The sequence below is a fragment of the Mya arenaria genome, chromosome 2 (genome assembly GCF_026914265.1).
Source record: "Mya arenaria isolate MELC-2E11 chromosome 2, ASM2691426v1".
NCBI classification, from domain to species: domain Eukaryota; kingdom Metazoa; phylum Mollusca; class Bivalvia; order Myida; family Myidae; genus Mya; species Mya arenaria.
The window spans coordinates 26,016,108-26,029,586 of NC_069123.1; the positions used below are offsets into that span (position 1 = coordinate 26,016,108).

The 13,479-nt window shown below is 34.3% G+C and overlaps 1 protein-coding gene across 1 annotated transcript; it reads left to right on the plus strand.

Annotated features, from left to right (window-relative positions):
- The first annotated feature begins 6,103 nt into the window (after positions 1–6,103).
- LOC128214011 (neuronal acetylcholine receptor subunit alpha-9-like) lies at positions 6,104–7,582 on the plus strand. The gene is made up of 2 exons (XM_052920170.1): positions 6,104–6,118; positions 6,662–7,582. The coding sequence occupies exons 1-2, from the start codon at positions 6,104–6,106 to the stop codon at positions 7,580–7,582; spliced, it is 936 nt and encodes a 311-aa protein (XP_052776130.1).
- Positions 7,583–13,479: the final 5,897 nt, after the last annotated feature.

Sequence of the window (13,479 nt, forward strand, 5' to 3'; positions counted from 1 at the left end):
AATTGAAAAGGTTTCGTGTGTAAAGAAAGAACTTGAAATACTTTTTTAAATAAAAATAATAATAACTAACGAATTATTTCAACTAGCTGCTTTTACTATAAACATAGGAAAAATGGTTCAAGTGAAATGAAGAATAAAATACTAGCCACCATAACTTTGACTGCAATGCATAATTGTAATATTATTTATCAGAAAGCAATACCTTTGTATTCAACATTACATCGTCATGGGTCACCAATAATCAAAAAACATAATTTCCAAAGCATGGATAAAATAACAAGCTTGTTTATACATCGGAAACCTTAAATTGGTGCTAAGGGCGTTCCTTTTCATTCCATAGCACCAGTTAAAGGTAAACGATGTATATATAAGCTCGGCATTTCATGCAGCCATTTGGCAATACTATTCAATTTTCTTGCCTGGTCACCACAAGTAATTTTGGTTTCAGTCACGTTTTAAACTGCTGTTGTTGTGTTTTAAACCCTTGATACAGGTTATGCTTCCAGAAGATTTTTAATTTAGAACGCCATTACAAGAATGTCAAAATAACGTACCGAAAATGGCGATCCAATCGCAGCAAAGAGCGGTTTTGCTTTAACGAACATGTTTTTATTTTTCAATTTCAAGCAACAAATAAACGGGGCTTTAATGTGGTCTCCGATGATAGGTTCTATAATTGTTTTCCATCCGTTAGTTAAAATTTGAAGCTTTTTTGACTCTGTTTCTTTCGATGTTGTGTTTAAATTTTCATTTTCGACATCGTAGAAAGAAAAGGCTGAGTAAATATAAAGCCGTTCTTTTCCAACTTCTGTGTTCGTTAGACGGACAATATTTGGTACGTCCCGTCTTCCCATTTTGCTGACAACATATAGCCGAAAGAAGTTCTCGTTCTGAAGAGAAATAATAATAATAATAATAATGATGATAATAATAATAATAATAATAATAATAATGATAATGATAATAATAATAATACTAATAATAATAATAATAATAATAATAATAAACAATAATAATTATAATAATAATAATAATAATAATAATAATAATAATAATAATAATAATAATAATAATAATAATAATAATAACAATCATAATAATAATAATAATAAAACATAAAATACTTTTAATAATAATAATAATAATAATAATAATAATAATAATAATAATAATAATAATAATAATAATAATAATAATTATTATTATTATTATATTAATAATAATAATTATTATATTAATAATAATAATGAAAATAATAATAAAAATTAATTATGATAATAAAAGTTATAAAAAGAATAATGACAAAGGCAAATGGCCCGAAAAACACATTAAAATATTGTTATCAGAGAATAAATAATAGCCTCCGGCCCAGAATACACATTGCAGTCATAATTTGCGAAAAAAAGTTTGACACCTTTTTAAAAATGAATAAATTATTACCATTTATTAAATGTTTGTTGACTTACCTGGCCAATATAAAAGCAGAAAAGGTGTCTTGCACGCGAAGGAGTGAACATATTTTTTTTAAAGATGCACTCTACCTCCCAACAAGATTTACCACAATTGATAATATAATTGTTTAAATATTCAAAAAGAGATGAGTAAATGCCGAAAACAATGGTTCTTCACGGTTACAGTCTTGATATCAGTAGTTAATATTTTCCATAATTGCATTATTTAGTAAGTAGTTAAAGGTTTAACAGTCAAAATTGATGTTTGTTAAGACAATGTGTATTTATTGATTTTGGATATGTAGTTACTTCCCATTGAGAACAATTTAATACTTTACGTTAAAACCTGTAAATTATGTCAAAAATTTAATTAGATCTTAAAAAAGAGTGCAAATGTATCAATAAAGTTTATTTTTGTAAATTAAATACATTTTACCGTTTATTAGAGAAATGGCAATCCTATTTTCAAAACGTTTTTTGGAAACTGAAAGCTGGAGCATTTACTTTCGTACAAAACCTTAGACAAAAACGAATGTTCGAACTTAAATTGGATTTTAAAGCATGTATTCAGATCAATATCTTTCTTCTTTTTTTACTATCTTGTTCTGACTCTGTAATACAAACTTCCCAGGAAATTCAGACAGCAATTGACTGATATAACAAAATACCCCACCACACGTAAATCGTAATGTCACCGACGAAGCGTGGTTTTCACTACATGTTGTAAACGAACTTTCTACAAGCAAATAAAACTGCATTGTCTCTAACAACGAGGGTGATTTAATATCCATGTATCATGAAACCATTCACCATGAGCGATGTATTCAAAATCGAGTACGTTTGTGTCTATAAAACATTTGTGGTCAACATTATATTTTGTCCAATTAGAAAGCACTATTTCTCAAGTTTTTTAATACATTTATTTCATTACACCAGCTATCAGCCGTTATTAAATTTTATCAAGTGAAGCGGTAGATATCAACAGTGGCTGGCCTAGATAGTGGGTTGTTTACACAATATGATGTAAACCACAAAAAAACAAATTTACTATATAAGATCAGAAAGTACTAACCTAGCATAAATGGTTATGCAACCGCATAAAACCATCTAGTTTTGCAAGAACATATTGTGAACAATGAACCATTACTAAATAAAGGTAATAAAGAAAGACCTACCTTTATTATCACTAAAAATACGAATATTCCAAACAAACTTATAATAAAACTGCAGTGGTGGCGAACTAGTTTCATTATGCTTTCTCAACTTTCCATTGCAAATGTATACATACAAACGCCACAATAATGCTCCTTTCTAAACTTATGATTTTATCTAATAATGAATAACTATATTGGCTTAAGGCATAGAAAGCCAGTCTTTTTAAAATTTTGATGTTATCAGTAAAAGGCATACTGCATTGACTGGTCATTGTCTTTTTCAATTATTAAACAAAATCTTATAAAAAAATCGACTCGAATGCGTTTCCTGCAAAGTGAAAATAAACTAATTTCAACCATATTAGATATTGAAGTGGTGGAATGAATGAATTACTCAGTTCTGAGTATTAGAAGATCAACTTTTATTGATTCAAAAGTATATTCATATAATGTATAACCTATGACATACCATGTGTTTGTTATTTATTATTCATTTGTAGTAAAGAAGACGATGTACTTTAAACAAGTCTTATCAAAATATCTGTTCAAGTCTGTTCAGTTCTGTTATTACTGATTGTTTTATTTTTTTTATTTCTTCAGCAATAAAATTTTCCCTTATGAAAACAGTGTATACTCGTACATTGGCTCGATTGTTAAAGTTAACAGCGGGATTTCGACATCGTTAAGATTGTATTGTAAGTCAGTGATGACCTGAATGAAAATCGTAATGATTAAGAAGGGCTCGTTCGCTACACTCACTCCGCCCAATCTTTATCATTCAGATTTTAATTCATGTCATTTAACTATAACAAAGCGAAGTATTGAAGGAAATATTAAGAAAGCACGTTTACCGTGTATAATTGTACAGAACTAATTGGGACAATATGGGCAATAATCATGGTTACAGGCTAATCAACCTTTAGCACTAAAATGTATTATATAAACTCAAGGGACTCGCTTATGTTTCTGTAAAATTCACGTTTTTGTATCACGAAATAAAGTGTGTCTTATCATTAGGAGTGTTAAAATGATTAAAGATACAAAAAGCTGGAAACCTTTAGCAAAATGTTGATATTTTCTCAAATGTCGTCTTTAAAGACCACAATTTTTATTAGCGTTAACAACGCTTATAATCACTTTAATTACAGGTTAGTTGTTGTGTGATTGGTTGATTGACATTACCACGTGATGTTTTCAATGTATTTTTAAAAGGTCAAATTATCTGTCACTTTTGTTAAGGCCCCAATGACCTTGGGATTAAGGGACCGGTTCCAATTTTTTTCTTGACTTTTATGGAGAGTGTTAAAACCCCACTAAAACAAAACTATTTTTTTAATGCCACAACTGTATTCATTTCTGCTATTTTGATATCATATAGTAAAATAATGATAAAATAAGTGTTTTCGGATGCATTACCGGGAAAACTATTTTTTGGTACAATAACATAAGCGAGTCACCTTAAACTCCGGTATAATCTGAATTAATTTGTGGTATTTTCTCGTACTTAAATGTATCGTAACCTCAAGAATGTAAGTTGATTATTAAGTATAGGACGTTACATTGCGTAAACAATTCAATTTTTTTAAAGTCATATTTATTGAAAATGTTCGTTTCAACATATTTATGTATACGATAATCATACGATAATCTTGTATTATACTTTGTTGAGTTGCAATAGTACACATTTCAGGTCATCGTTTACATGTCAATTATATATGTCGCATACAGCAGTTGTAATATATTTGTACGTCAATGTTACACAAAAGGCTTCAAAGTGTACTAGTAAAAAAAGTTCTGCCCTGTTCTATTCTTTCCATAAATCAAAGAAGTATTTTCGAGATAAATATTATTTTTTTCGTTATGTAAAACCAGATAAAGCGCTCGTACGATACTGGCCAACGAAGAAAACTATGAACTTGGAGGAAATCATTTCAGTTTTTGATACAAACTCGTATATATAATCTATCTAATAGGCGTCATCCGAAATTTAAAACTTACTCATATTTGATGCCTCTCAGTTTAAAATATAAACCGATTATCGTTGTTATTTGCTTTGCATCAAAACACCGCGATAAATTAATGACATCGGATTGGCCTTTAATCAAGGTCAAAAGCAATCGTAAACTTCTACAAGAAAATATATCTAATCGTTAAAAATGCAAGTTTGATGCGCCATACATCTAAAGTATTTTGAATCATAATGTCCTTTTATTAGCAGGCAGGCGCGTAGCTGCCTATACGCGAGGACGCGGCAGAATCCACATCATTCTGACAAAAAATAGCCAAAGTTGCAGTATGCGTACTTGACTACATGATCTAAGACTTTCCATTTTCCAGTACTTTCAAAAGCACCTCAAAACGCCCAGAATGCACAAGATTGCCCTATGGTTTTCAAAATTTTCAGAGGGGGCATGCCCCGGACCCCCATAGCACAATTATGAATCCACATGAATAGAAGTTAGCTACGCCCCTTTCAGGAGCTACTACTCGGTAAATTGGTGCTAAACTTCTATCGATAGAAATCAACCGGCTCACATGGCCAATCTGAACTTTGAAATTTTATTGTCTCTTCACACATTATAAACATGTAAACATGTTAATGGACTTGTACTCTACACTTAATCAGCAATCATTTATAAATTAAATTTCAAATCCCATTTCTACGTGTTCTCTTGTCCGCATTGACCGCATAATCACAAATCAGCGCTTAATCCAATTGTAAATTAATCATTGATGAATGGAAAACATTCTTCGGTGATTAAATGCAATTAAAGGTAGAATGTGTATATGGTTGTAGTATATTGTCGCATTCAATCCACCTTATCCGATAAAGCTCTATTAAACCTAGAGTAATTCGCTGCGGACAAGTCAACAAAATGGCAATGTCCGGGGATTCAGGTGTATACATGTATCTCCGGGCTGTTGGTCCAACGTTGCTCTGGAATGTTCAAGAGAATGTAGTCATTATCGAATTGAAATATCGAAGATGAAGTGGTCATTTGTGCAAGAATTATTTTTGTGCGCACTGTGCACGTATTTTAAGGTCTCCGTGTCAGACTTCAACTTTCCGCCAGCAACCTCATTCCCAATACCATTACCACCATTACTACCTGCGAGTTCCGTTGTTTTAGACGTTCTCGAGGTAAGACAACGGATTTTTGATGTTGTTGAAAACACCAACACATTAATTTTGCCGGTTTTGGATCAAGCAAAAACGATTGACATTTACATTGACTTTATTCTCCTCGCGTTGACGAATTTCGACGAAATGTCTGGCGAAATTGACTTAGTTGCTGCTATGGAAGTAAGCTGGACAGCTGCCAACTTACCAAAATGGGACCTACATGAACTTGGAGGTAAAAAACGTTTTCACTGGAGTCAAGCAGTATCTGGACGCCAAAGTTTTTACTCTTGAACCCCGCAAACACTGTTAAAGATTTGGCGGCATCTTCAGACAGGCTCCGAATCGACAGTAACCAGACCGTTTACTGGAGCATAATGGCGGGAATAGAGGTATGACATAATTATACAGTCTTTATGACACTATTTACAGTTTAATTTCGTTTTATTGATGTTGGCATTGATTTAACAACATAATGGGCCGATTGTTCAGAACTTTGTTTCAGTTAACAACGTGATAAACTATATCGTTGTTAACTTTTCAAAAGTAAATAATTTTATGACGTGCTTATATGTTTTACAATAAGATAGGTAAAGTTGCAATAGCTGTCTTTAAGCTTGTTAAAATACTACAGATCAATCATGTATACTTTAAACTTCCTGATCAGTAACGATTTGAAAGTTAACAACAATCCCTCACCAATTTTGATAACGTTAACAAAGTTTTAAACAATCAGTTCGTTAAATTAGGTTTGGAATTTGCTTAAAAAAGCATATTATTTAAAAACCAGAATAGCTAGTGATTATACTTTCACGCGCGACCCATTACATGGTACTTCAAAATTATTTATAATTAAGTGTTAAGCTACCTCTATTAAAATCAATACATTAATATCAAACTGACTTATATGTTTGTTTTGCAATATTAAATTACAGGCGTCCTGCTTGGTAAATGTTGCCAACTTTCCGTTCGACATACAAACGTGTGACGTCAATATAGCGGTGTGGGGCTATGACGAAACGGAAGTGACGTTACACCCAGTTATAAAGAACGATAAGGGCGCCGACTACATTCAAAGCAGTACATGGTCATTAAAAAACATCTCCATACAGGGAAAAAACTCTGCCACAAACACGCCGTTCGTTCAAGTAACGTTGCTCATTCAACGTCACTACGAGTACTACCTGCTGAACGTAATTATGCCACCGACGTTGCTCAGTGTACTTGATCCATGCGTTTTTATCCTTCCGGCTTCTTCCGGTGAACGTATGTCGTTTGCTGTAACGTGTTTTTTGGCGTTTAGCGTCTTTATGACGTTACTTGGTGACAACTTGCCAAAGAGTTCCGTCCCCGTTGCGCATGTGGCGTACTTCATGATGTACATGCTGATTCACAGTTGTGCGGTTACTTTCTGCACAATTATTACGCTTCGTGTGTATAAAAAAATGGACATGGATGAGCGAATTCCAGACTGGGTTAAATTCATTGTTCGTCTGCTTCGCCTTCGATTTTGTAGATACAGAAAACAGACGCTGAAATCAAATGTGGTTGGACCGAAGCTCGATGGAAATCTTCCTAAAGCAGCTGTAAACAACAGCGTCAAAGGTGAGAAACATTTTTTTGAATTAATCGACTCCAAAGAATTACCAAACGGCGTCGTCAACGAAAAGAGCCACAGTGAACTAAACGAAAAGAAATTGCCGTCACACAACCTTTGGCCGAAAACTTCTCCAAATGAGCCGACAATCACGTGGAACACGGTCGGACGAACGCTCGATGCTTTTTTCTTCACCGTTTTTCTTGCGTGGTTGTTTTTCATAATCATGTCATCGCTAATATCGCTTCAGTTGATATAAGGGATCATTAAAATGTTTAAAGTTAAGATCCCCCCCGGAGGAATAATTAGTAGCATTTGGGTTGAATATTAAAAGTGTATTAACAATAAGACGTCATTTAAAATGTCTTTGACGTCGGCGTCATTTCCTTTTGTTTCTTAGGCCCTAATAAAAACCAGAATTGCAATAAAAAGTTGGCAGGAAAATAAAGAATACTTTTTCGAAGTTTGGACTTCTTCTTTTATTATATTCTAATGAAAATATATGTAATGGTTAACTACAGTCAAACCTGTATTAAGTGGCAACCTTTTAGGAAAAGGTCAAAATGGCTGCTTACGACAGGTGGCCACTTAATCCAGATTGGACTTTTCCGATACTTTGGTTTTGTTCAAACAGAGGTCGATGATGTACGTTAACCACCACCTCACACCACAATCAGTATCATCAGTACCATTATTATTATTAAAGAAGATTGAATACAAATGTAACAGATGTATACTTGTAACAATAATATTTTGCTGTTGTCAGTGTCCACTATTGTGCATCGCATAATGAATATATCATATCATTTCTAAAAAAATGCTCTTGAACACACCTGTTACATCACGTTTTTGATGTGTATACTTCTTCCTATGCTAATCAATTAATTCATTATTATCTTAAGTTTGCAACAGTCAGATATTTCTCACAATCGGATCACACATATGTATTACATTAAAAGGACTTGTTTACGTTTTATAAGCTCAAGACATCAAAAACAAATTATGAATTCTTGAAAGCACAATATCACAGATTTAAACATGTTATTAGCAACATGCCTTGCAAATGCGACAGAACATGCTTAAATGTTCTCGAAAGGTGTATGTTTTATGCTCAAGTGCTTAGATTCTGTTTATTAAGGAGTATTTGCCAGTTGCTGTTCGGTGTTTGTCAATAAAATCATATAATTTAAGTTAATTTTAAAGCTATACTTCCACAGATTGACCGAACTGTTTTGTTCTCTTTTTTTGTCTCAGAATTCTGGTGATATTGTCATCAGTGTTTTCAAATCAGTCATATAGAATAACACACAATGGAATATAGCATAATTGTTTGGAAAACTGCCGAAATTTTCATTTTTTCTTCAAGCTCTAGTAACTGTTATAGTCATAAAATATAAACTTTAAAGCTTAAATGTTAAAAACTGCGATCAAATATTTTGTCAGCAATCTTATATCACCGGTGTTCAGACATTAAAGCAAAATATGGCTCATTCAAAAACCAACAAAAGATTTGAAACGGTTAATATGTGAGAGTGCAGCTTAAACAAGGATATTTATAAATATCTGTGATCGAGTCCTTTTAAATTTTATTAAAGGACATTTAAATATTTCCGAACTGCATAATGGTTAAAGCCACTATGCGATGTTATAAAGGACTTGACGTCAAACGTCGATCATTTAACAAAGGCCATAATAAATAGATATTACGTAGGAGGACATTTATTGCCTTGCCTTTAAAGCGGGTATTAGTAATTTGCAAGCGATCTTTAATACAGCGTTTTTGGGAAGCTTTGGGATCGCGTTATTTCGGGCCTGTTTTTGCGCCTGCATGGAAAGGGAGGAAAGCGAAAGAATCAAAACTGTTGAAATAGTCAGAGTAATGTGCCTTATGTGTTGTGTTAACAGAAAATTTTGATTTAAACAAATATAATATCTTTGATGAAATTTAGTTATTTATTTTTTTCTTCTAATTATTTTAAGATCGATCGATAAACTCATTGGTGGCGGAATGAGTGATCGAGTGAATGAGTAATTCGGCGAGATGGCGAGCACTTGAGCGAGCGAGCGAGGTGAGTGAGTTGGTTTTGGAATTTGGGTGGGTGAGTTGAGGTGAGTGAGTTGAGGTGAGTGAGTGAGTGAGTGAGTTGAGGTGAGGTGAGTGAGGTGAGTGAGTGAGTGAGTGAGTGAGTGAGTGAGTGAGTGAGTGAGTGAGTGAGTGAGTGAGTGAGTGAGTGAGTGAGTGAGTGAGTGAGTGAGTGAGTGAGTGAGTGAGTGAGTGAGTGAGTGAGTGAGTGAGTGAGTGAGTGAGTGAGTGAGTGAGTGAGTGAGTGAGTGAGTGAGTGAGTGAGTGAGTGAGTGAGTGAGTGAGTGAGTGAGTGAGTGAGTGAGTGAGTGAGTGAGTGAGTGAGTGAGTGAGTGAGTGAGTGAGTGAGTGAGTGAGAGTGAGTGAGAGAGAGAGAGAGAGAAAGAGAGAAGAGAGAGAGAGAGAGAGAGTGAGTGAGTGAGTGAGTGAGTGAGTGAGTGAGTGAGTGAGTGAGTGAGTGAGTGAGTGAGTGAGTGAGTGAGTGAGTGAGTGAGTGAGTGAGTGAGTGAGTGAGTGAGTGAGTGAGTGAGTGAGTGAGTGAGTGAGTGAGTGAGTGAGTGAGTGAGTGAGTGAGTGAGTGAGTGAGTGAGTGAGTGAGTGAGTGAGTGAGTGAGTGAGTGAGTGAGTGAGTGAGTGAGTGAGTTGAGTTGAGTTGAGTTGAGTTGAGTTGAGTTGAGTGAGGTGAGTGAGTGAGTGAGTGAGTGAGTGAGTGAGTGAGTGAGTGAGTGAGTGAGTGAGTGAGTGAGTGAGTGAGTGAGTGAGTGAGTGAGTGAGTGAGTGAGTGAGTGAGTGAGTGAGTGAGTGAGTGAGTGAGTGAGTGAGTGAGTGAGTGAGTGAGTGAGTGAGTGAGTGAGTGAGTGAGTGAGTGAGTGAGTGAGTGAGTGAGTGAGTGAGTGAGTGAGTGAGTGAGTGAGTGAGTGAGTGAGTGAGTGAGTGAGTGAGTGAGTGAGTGAGTGAGTGAGTGAGTGAGTGAGTGAGTGAGTGAGTGAGTGAGTGAGTGAGTGAGTGAGTGAGTGAGTGAGTGAGTGAGTGAGTGAGTGAGAATTTAACGAAGGCCATTATAAATAGATATTGCGTAGGAGGACATTTATTGCCTTGCCTTTAAAGCGGGTAGCAGCAATTTGCAAGCGATCTTTAATACAGCGTTTTTGGGAAGCTTTGGGATCGCGTTATTTCGGGCCTGTTTTTGAGCCTGCATGCAAAGGGAGGAAAGCGAAAGAATCAAAACTGTTGACATAGTCAGAGTAATTTGCCTTATGTGTTGTGTTAACCGGTACACCATTCTACCTGTTACCATTCTTATGATTACAATATTGCATCTGCTTTCGTTTGGAACAAACAATTAGTACATAACATCTTAATCGCTGTCAAAAAAGTCAGTTGGCGGTAGTTTTCTTTAAATGCTCAGACAGACCTCATTCACATAATTCCTGATATTGTCATTGTTTTGGATGCATGTTGTAACTCATTTTTCAATGAATAACAGCTAAAAGGTGTGTTGTATGGGAACACAATGCAGATAGTATTTTCGTGAAATAATTAAATTTACACCGGTTCCAGGTTATTTTTATCGGCGGAATGCTATCACAATTCATGATAATTTGAATAACAACTACCAAGTATGTTATAGCCGATCAAAATGCAAATAATCCTGTTTAGAAAACATTGAATTTGGACCGGCTCCAAGTTATTTAAATGAAAGCTGCGGCGGAGTTCTATTTCGTTAAACATTATATAATTATTACAAAGCTCCGGCTTCAGAGTGGGTCTTTTTGACAGGACCGTTAAGGTTATTTAAGTATATCCTTACTTGTCACGGTTCCATCATTTATTAAACACTTCGTCCCGTTTCCGTAAATCTAGATATGTTTAATCTTTAGATTGATGACATTGACAACCCTGTTAAATGGTTTAAATTAAGTTCCAAATGTATAACATACTCAAATTCACAGCAATGATGTGTCATCCCCTTAAATCGAATCTGTACAAAGATAATTACATTACAACATAATATGGATTACAATAAATCGAAATCATCAAGTACGAAGGGGTACTTTTATAAATAATCAGAGGACCGAGGTTGTACCTTTTGAACAGTTGAAAATCAGTGTCCTAGGGACAAACTCGCTTCAGGGACTTTTCATGAAAAAAAGGCTTCAGAAATATGAATCTTATAAGAAATATTTCATTTACGCTCTCTCTTTTCACATGGGAAAAAAATTGCCTAAGTTATGCCCATAGCCATTAACGCTCTCTCTCTCTTTGCAAAGTTGTCCATCTAGTGTTGAAATTTTTACATGTCCCAAAGAGCTTCAAGCGAAAACGTTCGACAGATAAATGGCGTCTTCAAAATTTCTAATGGAAGTGTTTTGACGGATTTCTGTTATATATGGACGAAGAAGTAAGATCGTTATCATTGTTCGGTGTTAATCGCCATATGCCCACGCTTTGCGGTTTTACGTCTACAGCAGGCATCATGTAATGAAATGAACAAACATATTTCCCCTATTTTGGTCGATGAAGCGAAAATATTACTCAAGCTTCAAGAAAAGCCTTTATGGTTAAGGACAGATGTAGCCAATATGAAATATATGGCTAGAACCTTTGGTCTTGATGTGATCTTGATGTGACCTTGACCTTGGGATGAAGTGTAGAGTCTGCACGTTGTTTCGATGTGGTAATTTTTTACCAAAACTATCTTAAGGAGCTAAGGAGATACGGAGCTGACGCGAACTTTTTGGATCAACCTTTGACCTTGAACTTTGACATTGACCTTAAGCTGACGTACCTAGAATGTGAGCACAGAACGTCATCTCAATTTGGTGAATAATTATGAATTTTAACCGAATTTTATGAGAATTATTTAAAGATGCACTCTCACAGATTGAACGTTTTGACAACTTTTTTATTTGTTGTCTTGGAACGAGCCAATTTTTGCGAAAATCCATGGAAATCAGTGATATAAGACTGCTGACAAAAAAATAGATCGCAGATTTTTATATTTAAGTTCAAAAATTGATGTTTTATGCATTTTTCTTAAACCGTTAGTAACGGTTAAGGCCATAAACATTAATTTTCGAACGGAAATAGGAAAATCTGCGATCTGATTTTTTGTCAGCAATCTTATATCACTAGGTTGCAGATACTACGCGAAAAAATTTCCTCTTTCATAGACAAAAAAAAAGTTGTAAAAATGGTAAATCTGTGAGAGTGCAGCTTTAAGGGGTTGGCCACGAACACGTTTCCAACTGCATAGAATTGGGAAAGACACAAAAAGGAAAGTATAGAGAAAACGATGAAACACATTTATTCAATACCAAAGTATACAACATAAATAATTCAATTAGGTCAATGTGATCCATGATTCAAAGATTTCAATATGATATACACGTTTTAAACTCTTTTTTTCTTCTTGTTTTGAATACTTGACTTGTCCCCAAAAGTCAGTCTTTTCTTCTGGTGAAACATTTTAATTTTTTCGTCGTAGTGATTTTTTTGCTTTTCTTGTTTTATTTCATATATCAATAACGTCTTATTACAGACATACTTCTTTACAAGAAACAAATATATGTTTATTTGCATGACCACTAGGTGCAGATGTCTTACATAAATGAAAACTCAATGAAAGTATTAAAACGACACGCATAATGATTGTATTACTATCCAATATGACTTTCAATAAGAAAATTAGGAATCATGACTCTATGAAATATCAATGCAATTTCCAATCAAAAGGTATTTACATTTTTCTCCGGAAATATCTTTATACAAAATGTATATGTTTATGAGTCCAATAGTCAATAATTCCCAATCAACAATGTCTTGAGGTTTTGTGATGATTTTAGCTATTTTAAGAAAGATGCTTACATATTGTAACTAGGACCACTATTGTTCATTATTTTTCTTCAATATCATTATCTGAATACTTGAAATTATATTATCAGGAACTCACAAGACATTGAAAAAGATTGTTGTTTAAAACTAATAAAACATGATTATTTTGGCCTTGCCAACCCACTTTTGCACTGTGGAAGGCCCTCAATAACTTATGTTATCCATCTGATATTTTGAAA